The sequence below is a fragment of the Manis pentadactyla genome, chromosome 2 (assembly GCF_030020395.1).
Source record: "Manis pentadactyla isolate mManPen7 chromosome 2, mManPen7.hap1, whole genome shotgun sequence".
Lineage (NCBI taxonomy): Eukaryota > Metazoa > Chordata > Mammalia > Pholidota > Manidae > Manis > Manis pentadactyla.
This window is the reverse complement of record NC_080020.1, coordinates 64960069-64981569: the sequence shown is the minus strand read 5'-3', so window position 1 is coordinate 64981569 and position 21501 is coordinate 64960069. Positions and strand designations below refer to the sequence as shown.

General features: G+C 39.4%; 1 protein-coding gene across 3 annotated transcripts in view; it reads left to right on the top strand.

Annotated features, from left to right (window-relative positions):
* The first annotated feature begins 3687 nt into the window (after positions 1-3687).
* Positions 3688-21501, top strand: part of LNPEP (leucyl and cystinyl aminopeptidase) — a 79332-nt gene continuing 61518 nt past the window's right edge. For 2 of the 3 annotated variants that reach the window (XR_008994113.1, XM_036925759.2), the window contains exon 1: positions 3688-4382. Coding sequence is in view for 1 of the 3 variants with exons in the window: in XM_036925759.2 (XP_036781654.2) it covers positions 4214-4382 (169 nt within the window). In the remaining 2 variants the exon portion in view is untranslated. The remainder of the gene's footprint in view (positions 4383-21501) is intronic. The other variant, XM_057493114.1, reaches the window with a different exon arrangement.

Sequence of the window (21501 nt, the reverse complement as noted above, 5' to 3'; positions counted from 1 at the left end):
CTTGATCTTTCCCATTTTAATTACTATGTGTCTTGGTGTTGTCTTCCTTGGGTCCCTTGTGTTGGGAGATCTGTGGATCTCCTTGGCCTAAGAGACTATCTCCTTCCCCAGACTGGGGAAGTTTTCAGCAACTACCTCCTCAAAGACACTTTTAATCCCTTCTTCTTCTGTATTCCTATAATGCGAATATTGTTCTGCTTGAATTGGTCACACAGTTCTCTCAATATTCTTTCATTTTTAGAGATCCTTTTTTCTCTCTGTGCCTCAGCTTCTTTTTATTCCTCTTCTCTAGTTTCTATTTCATTTATTGTCTCCTCCACCATATCCAACCTGCTTTTAATACCCTCCATCGTGCTCTTCAACTATTGGATCTCCGACCTGAATTCATTCCTGAGTTCTTAGATGTCTTTCTGTACCTCCATTAGAATGTTGATGATTTTTATTTTGAACTCCCTTTCATGAAGAGTCACGAGGTCCATATCAATTAAATCTTTCTCGGGAGTTGTACTAATAATTTTACTCTGGACAAGGTTCCTTTGGCTTTTCATGTTTGTATATGGCGCCCTCTAGTGCCCAGAAGCTCTATTCTGGAGCTGCTTAGCCCCTGAAGCAATGTCAGGGGTTGCAGGGGAGCGGTACTGGTGCCTGGGGGTAGGAAAGGGCTCTTCCCCGCCTCCTGGCTGCTGTGCCTTTCTCCACTGCCTGAGTCAGCGGGCCGGTCACAAAGGTATGTTTTTGTCCCAGAGCAGCCAGATATGGATCCCTGCTTTCCACAAGTGGCCGGAATCCCAGTCTCCCCAGGAACTCTGCCCGTATTAACTTTCCAACCCGGTAGTCATGCGAGTCTCATGAAAGCACCATGAAATGTAGGTTTGTGCTCCCAGAGCAGATCTCCAGAGCTAGGTATTCAGCAGTCCCAAGCCTTCCACTCCCTCCCTGCTCCGTTTGTCTTCCTCCCGCCGGTGAGCTGGGGTGGGGGAGGGGCACGGGTCCCGCGGAGCCACAGCTCTGGTACATTACCCCGTTCATTCGGTGAATTCTGCTCTTTTCTCCAGGTGTGTGCAGTCTGATGCCGTCCACTTTCCTGTTGCTCTCTCAGGGTTAGTTGCTCCAATTAAATTTTCAAATTGTATCCAGTTTTAGGAGGAAGCCTCTGTCTCTCCTCTCACACTGCCATCTTTAATCCAGGGAGTCTGTCCTCTCTTGACTTCAGTTCCCTCATCTGTTCAATTGAAACTTGGATTCACTGATCTATATGGCAAGCCAAGTTTTTATTTTGGTGAAAAAAAAAGTTCCTGTCAACTAGCAAGTTGTTTTAATAAACAAATAAATGCTGTTTGTTATTTGGAGAGCTCATATTTTTCCTTTCATGCTATTTATTGTAGGTTATAAATAGCCCTCCAAATTGTTATTTTTCAAATGTTAAATAGTAGCAAGGATATGAAAATAGTACACGAGTATGGTGGATAATGTCATAATATCTCCTCTGATAATAGATAGTAACTTCAAAATAATTTAAAGCATTATACCCTTAAATGAAACAGGAAGTTCTGTGTAGGAGGATAGGAGGAGGCTAAAACATAATCAGTTTAGGTAGTGAATTTGTGAAATGGTGTTCCCTCAAAAAGGTTTTATAAAGTCAAATGTGAAATGGTATCACATCCAAAAAAAAAAAATAAGGAAAACAAGCATAAAAACCCAGAATAAAACATAACAAAATGAATTATTATTATTTCTTTTAAGAACTGGTGGAATCTGAAACATTTTGATTTTATTATTTTCACCTCCAATACAAAACTTTAAGTGTTTAAATGTTCCTTAAGTCTTTGTGTCTGTGTGTAGGAATAGGAGGCATGGGAGTCAAGAGGTTGGCAAAAAGGGGATAAAGAAGTTCTGGCACAAAACACAGATAATGTGTTTCACACTTAGAAGCATGATAGACTAACTTACAGATGAGGTAAGGTGGAGGGATTTAACAAGCTGTGGAGTTTTAAATATCTCTGATACTAAGTGCTTTGGCTGCAAAAATAACTCAAAGGAACATGACCTAAAATATAGGAAAGAGCCTCTTATCTAAGCCATGAAATGTGGGGTTCCTTTGAACAAAATATACCATACATATACTATATAATACCTGAACACTGATGGCGCCAGCTCCTGTGGTTCACTTCCTATTTTTGGTTCAAAAGTGCCCTTGAGCGGGTGGAGGGTAGCTTAAGGGCTCTGATTATCTTTAATAGTGGGGAGAGAGCTGCTCTGAGGCATCATATGACAGACACCTTCTCTGTACTGATCAGAAACACAGCATTCAGTAAACAGTTGTTCTCTGGAAGGGTTTTCAACATTGCAAGTGAACTTGAACTCTAAATTCCATTGCATCCATTCCCATTTTCATTCAAAAGTTATTTATTGCATACTTATCTAAGCATTAGGATACAGGCCTTTACGAGGCAATGACCCTGCCCTTCATGGCACTTGCATTCTTGAGAGGGAGATTGATAATGATGAAACAATAAACAAAAACATTGTTTTAGAGTAGTGAGTGATGTGAAGAAAATAAAGCTGGGCCCAGTCTTTACAGACCAAAAAACTTTGTGGCTATTTTTGATTGTGTGGTCAGAGAAGGGTGACACATGAGCTGAGACCTAAATGACAAGAAGAACCTAGCAAAGTACCAGGCAGAAGGATTAGTTCTTGAGCGAGAAGCGTGCAAGACGAATGGTTAACAATGCTGGTTGGAGACTTTCAGGAAAAGGCAAGAAGTCCTCTGTGGCCAAAGCAATACAAGCACGTGTAGATGAGGTCCAGGAATTAAATGAGGAGTTTTGCTTTTATTCTGTGATTGGTATCCATTGGAAGTTTTAAAGCATGAGTGGGAAATGGGTAATTTAATACAACTGACATTTAAAAATACACTATTGCACTTCTATTTTATTTCTTTGAAACCTAATTTCTAATTCCCATGCGGGTCAGAGGACACCCCAGTCCTCCGTCCGTTTGCCCCAGGCTGTTTGTGCTCGCCACCGACTTGTTTGACCCTGACGCCTTGCTGCTGACAGTCTCTGGGGAGCGTGTGACAGTTGGCAAGCGCAGTGAGACACAGCCAGAGCCAAGTAACTCAAAGAGCCAGGGCTGCAAGAGGGGAGGATGGGGAAGATTAGGTAGTAGCGTGATGGAAGGGCCGAGGCCTCCGCAAGCGTGGCAGCGATGCGCACAGCGATAGGTATGAAGGGGCCCCCAACGAGCCTCCTCGGAGCATAAGGGGGCCCCAGGTTGTTGCATCCCGTAGGTTCGCCGGGTATGCCCAGACCTGACTGGAAACAACGATGGCTTGGGGATAAAGAGAAAGGCGCCAGTGCTGGGGATCCGGGGCGACTTAAGGGCGTTTCCGCCTCTCGGGCCTAGGCCCCAACGACTGCACCCCTGGCAACCGCAGGTGTTGATTTAAGAATAGGCTCCAGCAGGCCTTCTCCCCACATCCTGCGGCGCGCGCGGCTCCCAGAGAATCCGGCGCCGGGTTTTGTGATGGTCCTGCACGTAGAGGCCGCGCCCCAAGCTGCTGGCCCGAAGGCTGGACTCTGAGCGCCTCGGCCCTGCGGGAGTCCCCGCCTTCCCGCCTGCCTCCTGGCCCCCGACCTCTCGGGATCACTCTGCTCTGGGCAGCAGCCCTGCTGAGATGGCCCTCCGCGCCGGCTCCCTCAGAGCCAGCCTCCCCAGGGAAAAAGAAGCTTCGCAGTACGTCGCCCGCAGGCTCCTGCTCTGCCTTCAGATCTCGGCTTTAGTGGCCTCGCCTAGTGAGGCCTCAGCTCGCCAAGCTATCCAACTTAGCTAGTCACTATCACATTACCCTGATTTTAATGCTCAGCATTTCTTTCTGTCTCCTGTGCCTTCTGTGTTTATTTCTGTCTTTGGAATGTTCGCTCCACGGGACAACAGTGCTTTTCCAGGCCAGTGACCGCTTCTGGGCTCTAGAACCCGGAGGGCCCGGAACGCATTAAGCCCTTCGTTTGCTGAACGACTGAACGCCTTTCCCTGCACAGCCAGACCCAGAGGGGTTGGTCTCTGTGGGGGCGGGCCTTCTCGAGGCCCCGCCCACGTACCAGCCCCGGGACTTGACCCACGCCTCCCCTCCTCTCCCGGGAGTCGGGCGGGGCGGTGCTCTTCCTTCCACCTCCCCTGGCTGTTTCTGTGGCTGTAGTGAAAACCTGGAGCGATGGAACGTCCGAGCGGCGGAGTGGCACCTCTCGCGGCACCTCCCCCCGCCCGCGGCGGCCGCGCTGGGCATGCTCAGTCGGCAGGGCCGCTCAGCTCCTGGAGTAGGAAGCCTGGGTTCTCCGGCTGCAAGAGCCGCGGCGGGGGGAAAATGGATCCCTTCACCAATGGTGAGTGGGTGGGCCAGGGACGCCGTGGCTTTCTGAGGCCCAGAAGGCCGTGGGCAGTCGTCATGCGCGGGGCTGCAGTCGTCCCCACGACGGGTTTCCCACTGGGGTTTGGGGGCGGTGGGAAGGGACTGGGGGTGGCCGCTGGCGGCGCGGGGTCGGGAGCTGGCGCGAAGGTCAGTGCCACCGCCTGTCCTGGATAAGGGGCATCGGGCACATCCGGACCCGAAGCTCCGCTGCGCGGCCAGGTGGCGAACGGCAAAGTTTGGACTGCTGTGCTCTGAGGAGGGGGCAGCGGGAAAGTTGGCACCCCGGGTTTGCCCCCGGAGGAGGCGATGTCAGCTACGGCTCTCGGGCGGGGAGGGTTATAAGCCTCGGCCACTGCCTAGCGCAAGTTGAGTAGTGCGCCGGGAGCTGTCCCCCTGTCCTTCAGCGAGTTCCGCGTGACTTTTCCTAATCGGGCGGGGTGGGGATGGGGGGCTTGGCAGGTTAATTTAGTGCAAGGAAGGGAACTTGCGGAAAGGCTTGGGCTCACCGGCGCTCAGTGCCAAGGAGGTGCCTGCCCGCATTGCCACCCTCCTGACTGTTGCTGAGGCACTCCGCAGGGCGTTCAAGCTTCTTTTACCCAGCTCCTGATAATATCAGTTTTTCAGTCGAAGTCTCATTAAATATCAGTAATCCGTCACGGTGACTTGAGGCGAGAGTCAAAGCAGGAACCTGCAGCATGCCCTGCAAACAGAATCAATCCCATCCTAGTTCCGGTAGCTTTTGTTTGGACCAGAAGTGCCAGAGTCACCGTATAAGGGTGAGATAACCTACCATTTTGTGGCGTGGAGTGTATGGATTCTCTTTTGGGATAGAAAGTAGGAAAACTGCTAGTAATGGAGAATTCACACTCAAATTAGACGATTCACTCTCTAATTGACGTGTTTTCTTGCAGGGGACGGAGGTTACTTAAAGTAGACAGTTTGTCGCATTAATAGAAGCCAAAGTTGTACCTCCGTTTAGGTGGGTCAGTTGCCACCCAAGAGATAGAGATATTATCCAGTATATCCCAAACCCCAAACAGATTATGTTTTGTGCTTTGTTTCATTCATGGGACTACAAACTACTCATATATTTTCCCTGTCCCTAATTCAGAATGCTTGCTTCTATTCACATTTGCCTGTCTGTACTGTTTAATTAGGCTTAATGATGACAACTTTAATTCTCAATTTTTTTTCTAGTTAAGGTCTATTTGTAATTACTAAGGTTCTAAGAATAGTCTGATAAAGTTACTAAGAGAATAAGGAAGATTTGAGCTGAAAGAAGTCTTACAGGACTGTCTAGTACTTTGGTATAAAAAATGTTTAATACAAATCATTAAATCCTTTCAAATGAATATAATAAGGCTTTTTCTTTGTTTTAGTTAGAATGATTGGCGCTCCAATGTTTGTAGGATTTTAAATGTGAGATTTCACTAAATTTAAAAAAAAAGGAGAGAACAAGGCTGAGTCACCCATTAAGTGGGAATTATTGCTAACTGATTTGGAGAGCCTGTGTCTACAGATCTAAAATATATTCTCAAGTCTTAAATTTGGGGCCTTTCTCTTCTCTTAAAATATGTTCCTGTAGATGTGAATATTTGCAAACTGTCACATTTAGGAGAGCAATGGAGAAGTTCTAGAGAGGAGAACAAAAAAGAAGCAGTGCTTCAACTTTCATGTATAAAATTTGATTTCTAATACTTTCCCTATCTGTCTTCCAGATTTTTCAGAGTGTGCTGGAGACAGTTTGGCAGTGCATCATTTTAGTGAATGTGTTAATCACTCCTCGGAGGTTTATCTAGTGTCCTTTAACAAGGAGAATAGAAACAGCATCTAAGGTCAACAAGAAATTAGCTCCTAGCAATTTGAGATGAACTGGTTATTTCAGAAATTTTGAAGAATAGCTGTAGAATTTTTTAGTGTCTTTAAACACCTCATTGTATAGCGGAAAGTATGTTTGACTCTGTACTTAATCCTTTTAGGTACAAAGGGTATGTACATCTATTTCTTCTTTATTTAGGTCTTGATGTTCTGGTATAGAATATTTCTTTATGCATAGCATTTGTGATTGCAGGATTTATCAAGCTTGATATTGGCTTTTGTTACACATTCATCCTCTTTAATAGAGTCTTCACCACTGAAACCCTTTCTCATATATTCCTGCATATGGAGAGAGGTGTGAAAGCCTTACAAAAAAGTTTCAGCTATTCTGGACCACATACCTTTCAGTTAAAAATCTTGTCAGTGGTTTCACCCTCTGACCTATAAATTTGCAAAGCAGGCACATTTAGTTTCTATTTCATAACTTTAAGTATTCATCTATTCCAGTAGGGCTCCTTGTTTTCTGTCAAAATTTGCTGCTGGTATAGCTCATTTTTCTTGGACCCTGCTCTCTTGTCTGCTGATAATGGGTTTATTTGATGAACATCCTATGTTAACTTGTCAGGTAAAAATACTACTGTAACCCATTTAATATGCGTATCTCCAGAAAGGTCATCTAAGGAGAGACCTTAGTGTCAGGAATTCCCAGTTGGTTCCGGAGATATTTTGATCTTGTTCTTGGGAGACACTGCTGACTCTTAATGCTGAAGAGTGGATATCCAGTTTGGCTTTGGATTTTTGGTGACTTTTTATGGGGAGAGAGGAATGTGCTGGACCAGTACTCAGGATTGGTTAGTCAGTAATTATTATGTCCTGTTAGGTAGAGGTGAAAATATTAGAAAGTAGTAATTCATGTATTACCAAAAGTAAAAAAAAAAAATTGATGGCAACTGTCCAGGTCTTTTGATGGATGTTCTAGGTTAGGGCAAGTTATTATTTGATGACTATCGCATTTGCATGCAGCGATTAGGATATTTCAGAATAACTTAAATTCATGTAAAGGAATGTAAATGCTAGGGCACAACTCTTGGAATCTGGGCCTAGAAATCTGTGACTTCATTTTGAGGATGCTAGAAGTATTCATCAGAAGGCGCTTTTGGGTTTAATGGGCAAGCAAATTCAGGACTTAAAAGCATATTGGTGGAGGAAGGCTTCATATTTTCTTGTTATTATATATATATTCTTTGTGCTTTCTAGTTTGTGGTATAGTCTGAAGTAAATAGAGGGTGGAAAAGCATTGATATCCCAGAACTGAAAACACAGTCTGTCATTTTTTTTATATGAACCAAGCATCTAGGAATCACTTTAGTGCAATAGCCTCCTATATAGTTGAACAAGAGACTCTGTCTTTGTTTTTGTTTTTGTTTTCAGATTGGCTTCCAGTTGGCATCCAGCTTCCACAGTGGAAAGTCTGGAAAACAAATTAGATTTTTGTGGATTGTAAAACAGTATATAATTGTGATTTCATCTTTTTTGTCTTACAAATAGCAGTTGTCCTATAGGTATGCATTTCTTCTTAAAAAAAAGTTTTAGTATCATCTGTCAAAAATGTGAACTTATTACATTGGGTGTATATATATTTTTTCTTCTTTTCTATCACAATTTATCCCACTGAGAGAAAACCCTTAAAAAATGGAAGATCATAGTTTCTTTGTGTGATAGAATGTAAGTTAAATTCTATGTTTATCCTCCTGTTTTGCTGTTTTGTTTTTTATTTCAGTTAAGTGAAATAGGGCTATATAGAAATCGAGTGTTTACACCACATAATAGTCTAAGGCTGAGGGTGTAACTAGAAACCAGTTTTTAAGGAAAACTGTGGTGGAAAATTGCTTTGCTTTACATAACAACTTCCAAAAAAGAGTGTCTTGAGACAAGTTGAACTGACAACGTATTTTAGAAATGATTAAAACCCATGATTGTCACTTGTCTATAGACAATCCTTGAGAATTCAGCCTGAAAGATACGTAACCAGAAAGGTTGGTTATAAGGAAATTATCATATGGAAAATGAGCAAGGGGTAATTTCCTCCTCAGCACTCGAGTCAAACACCATTTTGTGAATGGCCACTTACAAGCAGATTTTCCGCCAGGCACAGTTGACAAGGAACCCACAAACCTGTCATCAGATAACCTCAAGAGAAATGAAATGGAAGAATCTAGTTTAGTTTTCCTGCTAATATAAAAAATAAAAATATAGAAGAAGTGAAAGGCAATAAAACTTTAAGACAGCTTTGTAATTATGAAATAAATGCACAGAATTGTCTTTATAACCTGTTCACATAATATTTGTCACCAGTAAGTTCACATTTCTAATGATGTAGTGTAATAGTCCTGTTAAGGAATAATATTTTGAACCTGCTCTGTGAAAGCATTAGGAAATTGAGCTATGGAGGAATTTATCCAAGGTTATTGCAAAATGTGGAATGGAGCTAGAATAGGCTCATGGTTCAGCTGAGGTGAGAACAGTGCAGCCATGTTCTGTCAATTAGTTACCTCATGTCTTAAAAACTATAAGATGGAGGTGGTTGGAATTTGAGCCAAGACTAGTAGGCCTCTCTGTAATACTATTGGAGCAACCAGAGGAACAACTGTTTTTTTTAAAATTTGAATCTGAATCCCTAGATATGCTCGTCTTCTGAATATTCACAGGAAACCGGGATAGGGAATGAAGGGAAATTTTGGGGCCCTTATAATGATACAGCTCCTTTTATATCTAGTGGCCTTTGTGGAGAAGGTTGCACTTTGCCCTGCTGTTCCTGTGAAGTAAATGTGATGGTGAGAGTTCCTTTGTCTATGGAAGGAGACCAGGATTCCCTTGTAATCTGGTGCATTATTGTAATCCATGTGTCATTGCCCTGGGAGCACCTGTAGGACTCTGAGTCCAGATATCTTTAGGAAAACTGGGACTATATAGAATTAGTGATAAAGATGAAAGAGATGTAGAAATTTAAGGTAAAGGAGGAAGCTGACAGGCAGAGATTTTCACAGTGGTTGTATCTTGAGCCTTGTAAGTCACTGGCTCAGAAATGAGCCTAGTTTGGGGAGTAGGGCACCATAGTATGAGGTTGAAAGATAAAATCAGGGTTGGAAGGCAGAGTTAAATGGTTCTGGTTGGACAAAAGGATTCGATAAGTGAGAGGATGAATGATTTAAGACTGGCATTTGGAGGTACTGGAAAGAGAAAACATCTGCCACGAGTTTATCGGACTGTGTACTTCTTTCATGGTGAGAAAATTCATAGTTACTTGTAAGGTAGGACTGTTCATCTTCTGAATGTTTTAGATTTCAAGAAAAAAAGTACAAAGGACTACAGAGCTATTGACCTTGTGGGACCATTATGGTAGAAATAACTTATTTATTGCCTGATTTTGCTTCACTTTTCTGTTGATGCTTATGGTTGAACAATGAGCCAATTGATTTTTTTTTAAATTCCAACCTTAGCATTTAAACTAGGAGGAAACCAGTTCATTTGCCAAATAAAGAAAATTCAGGCTTCCAAGGGAGTTTGAAAAAACAAAGGAGAGTCAAGTTCAACTGTGGAAGACCCTTTGAAGTTCTTTTCCTTTCAGCGTGTATTGCTTAATGAAGGTCCTCTTGGTCAGTCCTCCCATGTATTTCAGGAATGCATTCACCAAAACAAAACCCAGGCCAATTGTCTGGACTTCTGTAGGTTTGGGGGTTGGATGGTCCCAAGGCTTCCCCAGACTCCTGGTGCTATTGGGGGAGGTCAAGCCAATAATCTGGGATGAAAGCTTTTAAAGAAGTCTTCGTGATATTTCTTCCTGATGCGGACAGCTTCATAAACTGGGGTTGCAGGGGAATGGGAAGTGCGATAAGAGAACTGGTACCTCTGTGAGTTGTGTTTTTTTACTTCCTGGAACTCACAGCAAATGATGACCAGGGCTGTGTGGTAGTGTTTCCCAGACAACTCCCTCAGGTGTCACTGGCTGTTGTAGAGGAAGTTTCCTGTGGGCAAGGAGGCTTTGGGCCATGATATTTCTCACAGCTGAAACTGATAAGATGTAAAACGGTTGTTAGAATAGCCATCATTTTAACTGCAATTACACCATTCCAAGGTTCTCTTTAGAGGAAAAATGAATGGAGATTGGTGGGAGTGACTGAGGAGAGTTAAATGTTTAAAAGATCTTTAAGTTGGTGTTGGTAGTATGATTTGAAGACAGGAATAATGTAATAACTTGTCTAGTTTCTTCTTGTCCCATAATTAAAAGGCTGTCGATAGTTAAGTAGGGGAGGCTGCTGTGGTCGTTGGGACTTGTGGGCAGAACTAGTGTGTCCTAGCCTACCAAGGTCATGTCTGTGAGTTTGGGCTGGTTCCCCCTTATACTTATTAGCAGTACTTTCTCTGCTCTTTAAATGCTCAGTACCTAAGCCTTTCATTTTCCTTTCAGTATCTAGATTGGGTGACTGGATTAAGAAAACTCAGACTGAGCATAGAGTATTGGATGTTAGTGGGAATAAAAATGCATTTCTCTTTAAAACAGCTTCACTTCCATCTGCATCAATACAGGCTACTGAGAAGCTTGGTAACTTTCCAGTTGGAGGAAGCACATAGTAAAATAATTGAGTGTAGAAAGGAGGGTCTAGTCTGTCTTGGGGATTAAATAATATAGTGTGGTGAGTTAAATAGAAGTACACACATATTCACCAAAGTGTGGTTAACTTTGTTCTCATACAGTTGTTCATCGCAGTTGGGTACATAGTTCTGTTTTAATCAATTACCAATTCAGGAAACACTATTGAAAGAAAAACTTGAGGAACTCATGCATAGAAGCTTTTCTTGGCAGATAATGAAATGACAGTGACTAGTTGGTAGAAAGAATGTGGTTACAATTCCATACTTTTGGGTATTCACTATTTTTTTTATTGAAATATAGTTGATATATAATCTTATATTAGTTTAAGTATACAACACAGTGGTTCAACAATTACCCATATTCTTAAATCCTTACTCCAACTCATCACTTTTTTAATTGGTTGATGATAATCAAACTGACCCTCAGTAAGTTGTAATTGGTGGCGAAGTGGTTTTTTCTTTAATTGAAATATAGTTGATGTGTTAGTTTCAGGTGTATAACATAGTGATTTGACAATTACATACATTATGAAATGTAAATTGATGGCAAAATTTTTGCTATAGAGATTTAAGACTGTCATTTACCTTGTGTTTTATCAGTCTCATGCTTCAGATGGAAAAGTATTTCAGAGAATTATCAGCAAAATAATTCATTGTTCATATCCATCTGAGATCAAGTTCAGTAAGTTTATTCACCAGTTGAGCTATTTTCTAACTCATAAACATTCTATATACAATGAAGACTCCTTATAACTTTGCAGATCTTATTCAGTGATGTGCATTCTCTGTTAAATTATTCACAGGCACTGTTATGCCTAATGCCAATTTTCGTTTTAAATAAGGAATTATGACAGGTTGGGATTCTTTTGAAACTATATCCAAATAGTTGATAATATTAAAAATATACTCTTTAGCTTTAGATCCTACAAAGATATTTATAGCTATGAGATTTGCCTGAGAGATTAATGACCATAAATATTTCGGTATTGTTGACAATTTCAATAACTTGTTATAGCTAAATCTAAGAGGTATTCTGAGGATTGTCAAAGACTGTGGGACCTATATTATGAGGGAAGAGTTTTAAAAATCCTATAGAAGGTAAAGATTATAAATTTGGAGGACAAGTTGGGTGTAAATATAAACACTGGGATAAATAATTTAGCCTAGAAAAGGAAAAAATTGAACATTGAGCTAAAATAATTTTATTTTCCCTCCACGAGGATATTTTAAGTGATTAAGATGTTGTATCTTTATCTGAGTTCTGATCATTGCTATCATGGTAAATATAAAGGTAAAGGAACCAGATGCTCTCAGTATTCAGTGCTGTTTGTCTGTATTCTTCAGTCCATGGAATATGATGTTATACTTGTTAACCTGATGCTTTTTAGTTGTCCCCTAGCCAGAATTTTAACTAGATATTTCCTCTGTGGAACTGACACAATTTTCGAATGCTGGTTGTTCAGTACAACTAAATAACTATTATTAGATCTTTGTATATTATTATAAATTTTATATTTTCTCTTGGATCTATATAACTCCTTTGTAAATAACAGAGAAAATAAATCCTTATATATATATATACAGTTTTTTGTATAAAAACATTTTTAGAAGATGGGTGCTTTGGGCTTAATTCAGTCTTATTGAAAACAGATAATACTGGGGTTCAAAGCTACTGAATTTTTTTTTTTTGGTTATTTTCCATTTTGAATTCTTTTTTATATCATGCTAATAATTTTTCTTCATCTCTTATTTTTATCACAAAGACTAAAAAAATTAAGCAAACCAAAATTAGTGTTCCATGTCTCTTAGCTCCATTCTTCTACTGGGGAGTCAGAAGTGGGGCCAGAGAAGAAGCAGAAAGTGGACAATTTAATACAGTCTTCTTGGATACCATTTTAAACTGTCTCAATCAACAACTCTTTTTCTTCGAAAACTGTCAGACTTCTGTAAGCACAGGTCCCATCCCACACTGCTTTCTTTAGATACATATGGTATCTTTTATTTTTTTTCATTTTGGAGATCTATCCATGAACCTACCTATTTTGTAAGATTGCTGCATAACATAGCATAATGTTGAAGAGCAGTTTAGACAAATCATTGCTCTTCACTCACTAGCTCTGTGATTCTTATTTAAAGATATTACCAGGATGTTTTAATATCTTTAATTAAAAAACTAAAATGTGTACAGAAACTGAAAACTTTCTGATATTAGTTGAGGTCTGAGATACATGATAATTTGTGCATTTTCCAGTCATAATAAGATTTGCAAAATTGGGAACAAATGGTATTTCCTGTGTCTTGTTTACTAAAGGCTTGAGACCAGTATAGGAGGATTTTTTTCCATTTCATATTTATTAACAATTATGCATTTGTAACATTTTCAGTGGAGTGTTGCCTAAGTGTTGTCGGGCAGCTGTGTCTGGGGAGGTCTCTCTCCCTGAGCACTAGGTGAAACTTCAACCTAGATGGGAGAGGGTTCTTGACTCTGTTGGAGAAAGAATTCTCGAGCAGGTTGGACAAGCGTGGGTAAGGAAGGAATCATTAAAGCCAGATAGCAGCAAATGGCACTAGCTGTGCAGGCAGCAGAGAGCATGGAAGAGCAGACAGAGGAAGGGGAAGCTCATTGAATGTCTGCTCAGCATAGGGCAAATCCCTCGCCAACTTCTGAAGCCAGGGTCACCTGGTGCTCAGTGTCTGCTTGAATCTGCATGGCATAGGAACTAAGCCCCCACCATCCCAGGATTTGGGGGAGCCACAGAGCACTGGATGGAGTGAGATTATGTTCTGAGAACTTCCCAAAGCAAAGAAAGAAGATTTTCAGGCAGGTTACCAAAGAGCATGATCATACAGCTGCATTCTCATCTGGAACTTGCAAGCCCAAATCAGAGATCTTAGTAACCCTTTCTTAATTACCTGAACAAGGACAGAGAGAGTGAAGACTTGCACTTAAGTCTAGAAAATTGAATGAAATAGCAAAGTAACAAAGATGTTTACCACTGGAAGAGCACAGAGACAAAACAGTAAGTTGAGCAGCAAGAAGTCTTTATTTAAGGCAAAGCACATAGTCAAAGGGAAGTGCAGGTAACCTCAGAGAGAAGGTACACTCAGAGGCTTAGGATTCTGTCTTAAGGCTTTCAAGAATGGGGCAAAGGGTGGCGGGTGGGGGCGTAGGCTTGACATGTGGTCTCGTGATGTCTGTCTCCAGTGAGAGACATTATGTCATCATCCATAGTCAGTCCTCTATATGTTCTGTAAGATAAACTTAACACAAGGAATTTATTGATCCTGTTCCTGTCCAAGAGAGTGGTTACCCTTAAGCACTGAATATATCATTTAGGACTGCTTGCCCTGCCTTAAGGTAGTGTTGGTTATTGGCTAATCACTGTAAAATATATTAGGAACCTTACCTTCTAACTCCCTGGTATTTAAAATGGAATCTTAGCCTTAAGATGGAGTCCTTCCTGTTGTTATTATAGTATTTATATCTCAGCATTTTCATCATAGTCAAGAAAAATTAATCATGCTTGTATCATGTCCCTGTTCTACCTTGTAAGAGTAGAGGAACTATTCATTTCCACATCCAATTTAATTTGATGTAGATATGTTTTTCTGGTTCCTTCAAGCAAATATAAATATGCAATACCTCATTATGCATGCAAGTAGAACTTGTTTCCGTTTTAAACAGATATTAAATATATTTTGTCTGTCAGGTGGGGTTGAAATAGAATTTAAGACCAGAAAGGGTAGTGTTAGCATGAAGATAAAGAATAAGCATACTTCGTTAACTAGTAACAAGGCCTGTATTTCACAGGCACCAAGAATGCAAACAAACATGTCTGTAATATCACGTGTGTTTAAATTCATACCTGTTTCGTTATGTTTCCTCACATAAGCTTAATAAGAAGCTAGTTTTGCTAATGGATTTGTATTTATTCTAGTGACTGTGGCACCCTTATTTTATTATTTTTATTTTTGCTGAATAAGTGTAACATAGCAGCAGCTTTTGGCTCTGAGCATCTATTATGAATTATAGTGGCATACCCTCCCTACCTTTGCCCTGCCAGGACTCTCTGGATCTGTTGGTTTTTTTCTTTCCCACAAAGTAATATTTTGAACTTCTGTAATATATAAGGTCATGATTTTGACCAAATAGCAAGGTGAAGGATGTAAGAAATAATCCTTTAAGTGTTTGTTGGCTATATGGCTGGATTACATGGGGACAAAGTAGAGGCATTTCTTACCTTCGGCCACAATTGTTCCTGGGAAACATCAGGGTTAAGAAGATAGTGTTTTTCCACAGAATTAAGTTACTGGAATTCACATTTCTGACAAAGGATGCTCAAAGAAGCGTAAATAGTATGTTATGAAAGCAAAAGTACCACCTGTTTGGAGCTCCATTTTATAAATACTTAAAACTACATTTTAAAATTTTTTTTATTTTTCAAAAGTATCTCCTAATATTTTTTTTTGGTATCATTAATATACAATTACATGAACAACATTGTGGTTACTACCCCTCATTATCAAGTCCCCACCACATACCCCATTACACTCACTGTCCATCAGTGTAGTAAGATGCTATACAGTCACTACTTGTCTTCTCTGTGCTATACTGCCTTCCCCATGCCCCCCTGCTACATTATGTGTGCTAATCGTAATGCCCCTTATTCCCCTTCTCCCTCCCTTGCCTCCCACCCCCCATAGTCCCTTTCCCTTTGGCAACTGTTAGTCCATTCTTGGGTTCTGTGAATCTGCTGCTGTTTTGTTCCTTCAGTTTTTGCTTTGTTCTTATGCTCCACAAATGAGTGAAATCATTTGGTACTTGTCTTTCTCTGCCTGGCTTATTTCACTGAGCATAATACCCTTTAGCTCCATCCATGTTGTTGCAAATGGTAGGATTTGTTTCCTTTTTACGGTTGAATAATATTCCATTGTGTATATGTACCACATCTTCTTTATCCATTCATTCATCTTCTGATAGACACTTAGGTTGCTTCCATTTCTTGGCTATTGTAAGTAGTGCTGTGATAAACATAGGGGTGCATATGTCTTTTTGAATCTGAGAAGTTGTTTTCTTTGGATAAATTCCTAGGAGTGAAATTCCTGGGTCAAATGGTATTTCTATTTTTAGTTCTTTGAGGAACCACCATATTGCTTTCCACAATGGTTGAACTAATTTACATTCCCACCAGCAGTGTAGGAGAGTTTCCCTTTCTCCGCATCCTCGCTGGCATTTGTTGTTCCTATTATTTTGTATGTTGGCCATCCTAACTGGCGTGAGGTGATATCTGATTGTGGTTTTAATTTGCATTTCCCTGATAATTAGCAATGTGGAGCATCTTTTCATGTGCCTGTTGGACATCTGAATTTCTTCTTTGGAGAATTGTCTGTTCATATCCTCTGACAATTTTTTAATAGGGATATTTGCTTTTTGGGTGTAGGTGTATGAGTTCTTAAAAAAACTACATTTTAAGTTTTATGTAAAGAGTGTATATGGTTGTTTAGCCAGGAACCATCAGTTACAACAGACAGAAACACAGTTCTCTTGTATTTGGTTGCTACTAGAGGTGGCACCTAACATAGTAACCCACACATATTAGATGCCCAACAAATGTTGTCTGAGACTAGTATCACTTCAAAGAACTCCAGAACAAACATTTAAATAACAACAGTGTTTTGTTCGTACTCTTGAGAATTTTTCCAAATAAGAGTAAATTTCAGTGCTTTTTTTTACTTTTACCTTTTCTATAAACTTCTCTACAAAAATTAGAGTAGTTTCAAATCACTTTTTTGGAATATTCTTATCAGTATTCATTCAGCTTCCCCTTCCACTGAAATGTATTTTGAGGGCTAGCTGTGTGCTTTGTATGGGGAAGACAGTGCTAAGTAAGACATGGTCTCTGTGTTTTAGGGGAGGGAAGATGATGGCTAGAGGGAGAGAGTCTCATACTCAGAAGCGTTTGCAAAATCAAAATTAGAGAATGACCCAACGTTTTCTGCCTTCCTCCTTTCATCTCCTGTGCTGATTGCACAGTCAGAATGTTACTGTGCATTTGAAACCAAAGTGGCTCAGTTAAATCCATTTCTATGCTGCACAACTGTGGGCCTTCTGGGGACCTGCTGTTGGGGTACTTTGCCCTTCATTAAAGAGCCACAGAAACAAATCCCAGGCCAATTAGATTCAACTTTTTAAAAGGAATTTCCTACTATGTCAGAATTGGTAAGAAGGCATAATTGGTTGTGGATAAGCATTCATGCGGTGTTACAGAAAGAGTGACCTGGTGAAGCTATGGCATGGCTATCAGTTAGGCAAAGCTACTGGGAGGCAGGGTTCTCTGTTAGTTAACAGAACAGAATAACTAATGATATGAATTAGTTACAGTATGAGCTAAGATATGAAAGCTTGAATTTTATACCTGACAGTAACCAGGAAGAAAAAATGTGGATGTTTCTGTCCTGATGTTAATCAAAAGATAAAAATTAAATGACATTTTGAGAAGAACAAAAATCTAAACAACTCCATAGTGTCCATGTAACATAAATTATGGGGTGTGAACTGTAAAGTCATTTACTCAACATCTCCTTCCCCCTTAACAAATCTCAATTTTTTTTCCTCCTAATATATTTATGGAGCTACTTATATGGAAACAGAGTATGGGCAGTGTGTTAGCTCGGACTGCCGTAACAAAATACCACAGACTGGGTGGCTTCAGTCACAGAAGATTTTATTTTCTTACAGTTGTGGAGATGAGTCCAAGACCTAGGTGCCGCCAGGTTGGTCTCTGATGAGAGCTCTCCTGCTTGCAGACTGCCGCCGCCTTGCTGTGTCCTCCTGGGGCCTTTGCCCTGTGTGCGAGAGTGGGCCAGCTCTGACGTGTCTTCCTCTTCTTACAAGAACACCAGGCCTATTAGTCCCCCCGCTTATGACCTCATTTAACCTTAATTATTTCCTTAATGGCCCTGTCTCCAAATACAGTCACATTGGGGGTTAACACTTCAACAAACAAATTTGGCAGGGACACAATTCAGTCCATAACAGGCGGCCTTCGTTTTGGACAGTTTGTTTACCTCAAGGTAAAGGAGATTGTGTTTTTCCATAGGAACAACTTGTTGTGTCTCCATTCCTCCTGCCTGAGGGTGCTCAAAGGAGCATATATGGTTAAATTCAGTTATTTGTTTCTGGATTTGGAAATCCAGGATAACCCAAATCCCTTGTCCCTTCCTTCTCTGCTATACCGTGATCTAGACCTTCTATATCAGTTTTTCTTACTTCATGTACATTCTACCTGCTTTTTCAAACAGTGTGTACTGCTGAGGCTTCCATGCTTGAATCAAAATGTCTGGAGAGTCTGGGAATTTTTTATTTATCTTTAAAGGCAGAGTTCTGCTTTTCAGACTTTTTGGTCTCATAACCCCTTTTATACTCTTAGAAATTATTGTGTGCCTTAAGAGCTTTTGTTTACATGGATTATAGCTCTAGATATTTATTGCATTATAAATTAACACTGAACATTTTTATTATTAATTTCATAATAACAAAAAATGTTTTACATGTTAACATGAATAACATTTTTAAATGAAAAATAGCTGTTTTCCAAAACAAAAAATTAATGAGAGACATTATTTTACATTGTTGCAAATCTCTTTAATGCCTAACTAAATAGAAGACAACTGGATTCTCATACTTCTCCATTTCATCTGTTATATTATGTGTCATGTAGCCTGTAGAAAACTCCACTCTGAGAATGAAAACTCCACTCATGAGAGAATGGCAGGGAAAAGAGCAAATAGCCTCTACTTACTATGAAAATAGTTGTGACATTTAAGACCTGTTGAAAGAGTATCAGGGATTCCCAGGATACCCATACCACATCTTGAGAGCTGTTACTCTAAACATTAAACCTGCCTTTTATAGGGACTGGAGAGGAATAACTTAGGAGTCTACAGCAGATAGAAAGTGGGAGCTGTTGGAACTGGGCACCAAGTTTCCCAAGATAGATCTAGGTCACAGGAGAAGGAAATGTTCTAGCCAGGCATATCTGACAATCCACACATCAGATGTCTTGGTTATTTGAGGATTCTACAGTCATTCATTTCAGCCCTGGATGGTTCTAAACTAGAGAGGACACAAAAAAATTTTAAACTATTTAATTACCTTTAATAGATAATTTATTTTTATCTATTTTCTGTTTATTTCTGAAGTATTTTCAACAATTTTCCTCTTTCCCAATACCCCATCCCTTCAACATATGCATATTATGCACACATCATTTAACTGCTCATTAAACTTTCAGCCCATTAGTGATTTCTTAGATTTACCTTAATTTTAATAAATTAAAGGCTTACATATTAAGTTAAGTTGATTTTTTCTTTTCTACTTCTTCTGATCTATGGAGTCCAGAATGGTACAAAACCCTTTGTTCTGTAGCAGCCCTGCCATAGAATGATCTAGACCTTTAAGAAAACTAGAATTAACCTTCGTTTTTCTTGAGCTCTTTGGGACCATGAATAACTAGGATTGATTTACTTAAAACTGTCTGCCCTTCTCCTACCCCCAAAATAAGACATATGGTAAACTGTGATTAAATGTAAACATGTATACCCGGCATGTATGTATATATAGGTTCAGCTCAGTGAACTAGAGTTTTATAAAAGTAGGTGATATACCCACCCATCCTAACCCATCCAAAGTACCTAGAAATACTAAATAATATTACAGAGAATTAGAATATTATTCAATCACTCTGTTGGCATTTATAGTAAATGTAAGGAATACTTTTAAACAGAAGATCTTTTATGCTTCCTTTGTGTGAACAGGCAAAAAGTAATTTTGGAACAAAGGCCTGGAGACTGGCATATGAATGCACAATAATTATTCAAATGAATAAGTCTCATAAATTGGCCTTTGTATAATTAAAATCAGAGTACTGAAGTGTTGCATATTCCTGATTCTTAGTGTTAGCATTTTTTTAAACTTAAAGTCAAAGCAAAACAAAACATCTTTACAATTTATTCCTCCCTTCATCCCCTTTTCTCAGCAGCCACTGACCTGCTTTCTGTCACCGTAGGTCTCTTTACATTTGCTAGAATTTTATACAAATAGAATTATATAGATTTTATATAATGGAATCATTCATTGTCTTTTTTGGCCTGGCTTTCACTCAGCATTGAGACTCATCATGTAATATCACTAGTTCCTTTTTTTTCAGTTTTTGCTTTTTTTTTAATTGCTGAATAGTATTCTCTTGTATGGATATACCATTATTTGTTTATCCATTCACCTCTTAATGGACATTTGTTTTCAGTTTGGGGTTATTATGAATAAAGCTGCTACGAAAATTCATGTACAAGATTTCATATAGACTTTTATTTTTGTGTCTCTTGAGTAAATACCTAGGAGTTGATAGGTTGAGTCATCTGGTAGCTGCTGTGTTTTAACTTTTTAAGAAACTGCCAACAGTTTTCCAAACTGGTTTTGCCATTTCATGTTTCCATCAGCAGTGTGTGAGAGTGCTTTTTCTCCATATCCTTGCCAAAATTTGGTATGATTAGTCTTTACAATTTTAGACAGTCCAGTGGGTGTTTGGTGGTATCTCAGTGTGGTTTTAATTTGCATTTCCCTAATGATAACTGATATTGATCATCTTATTATGTGTTCCTTTGGCCATTAGTTCATCATCTTTTGTGAAGTAGTTCAGATCTTTTGCCCACTTGTTGATTTGTAAGAACTCTTTATGTATTCTAGATACATGTTTATTCAAAGATACTTGGGTAGTGTATAAAACATGTATTATATATTGCACAAACATATTTAATAATAGTTCCATATATATAAAAACACTGAAGATGCTCTATCTCTTCAGGCCTCCATAGTTTTATGTTAAGAATCCATGGTAATTTGAGTTGTTGTTACTCTGTATGTAATATGTCTTTTTTTTTTCCTAGCTGGTTTTGAGTTTTTCTTTACTTTTGGTTTTTGGCAGTTTGATCATTTGTGTCTTGGCTTGGTTGTCTTCAGGCTTATTCTTTTTAAGTTTCATCAAACTTACTGAATGTGTAAATTTATATTTTTCACCATATTTGCAAAGTGTTGTGTTATTGCTTCTTCAGATATTTCTGGCCCCAGTATTTTTTCTTACCATTCTGGCACTCCAATTACACCTGTGTTAGTCCTTCTGATATTGTCCTACAGGTCCTTGCAACACTGTCCATATTTTCTAAATATTTCTTTTGTCTCAATTGTCAAATTGAATAATTTGTTTATCTTTAAGAGATGTTTACTGTCTAGTATGTGAATCATAATCAAAATTGACCTTCAGTTGAGCTTATAAATCCCCTGAAATATAGCTGGAATAAACAGTGACACTGTAACTTAGTTCAATGAATAAATCTAAACTAAAACTTAAAAAAAAATGTGATATGATTTGTTGTAAACTTTAAGTTGTTAATTGAAATGTATTTTTTTTAATTGGCCAAATTCTGCGGTTATGGGTATGGGGCTATCATTTCTAATATTAGTTCTGTTATCAGCCAGACACTGAGTTCTGTGTTCCAGTTGGCAGTGCAGTTATTTTTTCCTAGTAATGACCATGTGTTGAGACTAGTTTTTGTAAAAAGATGGG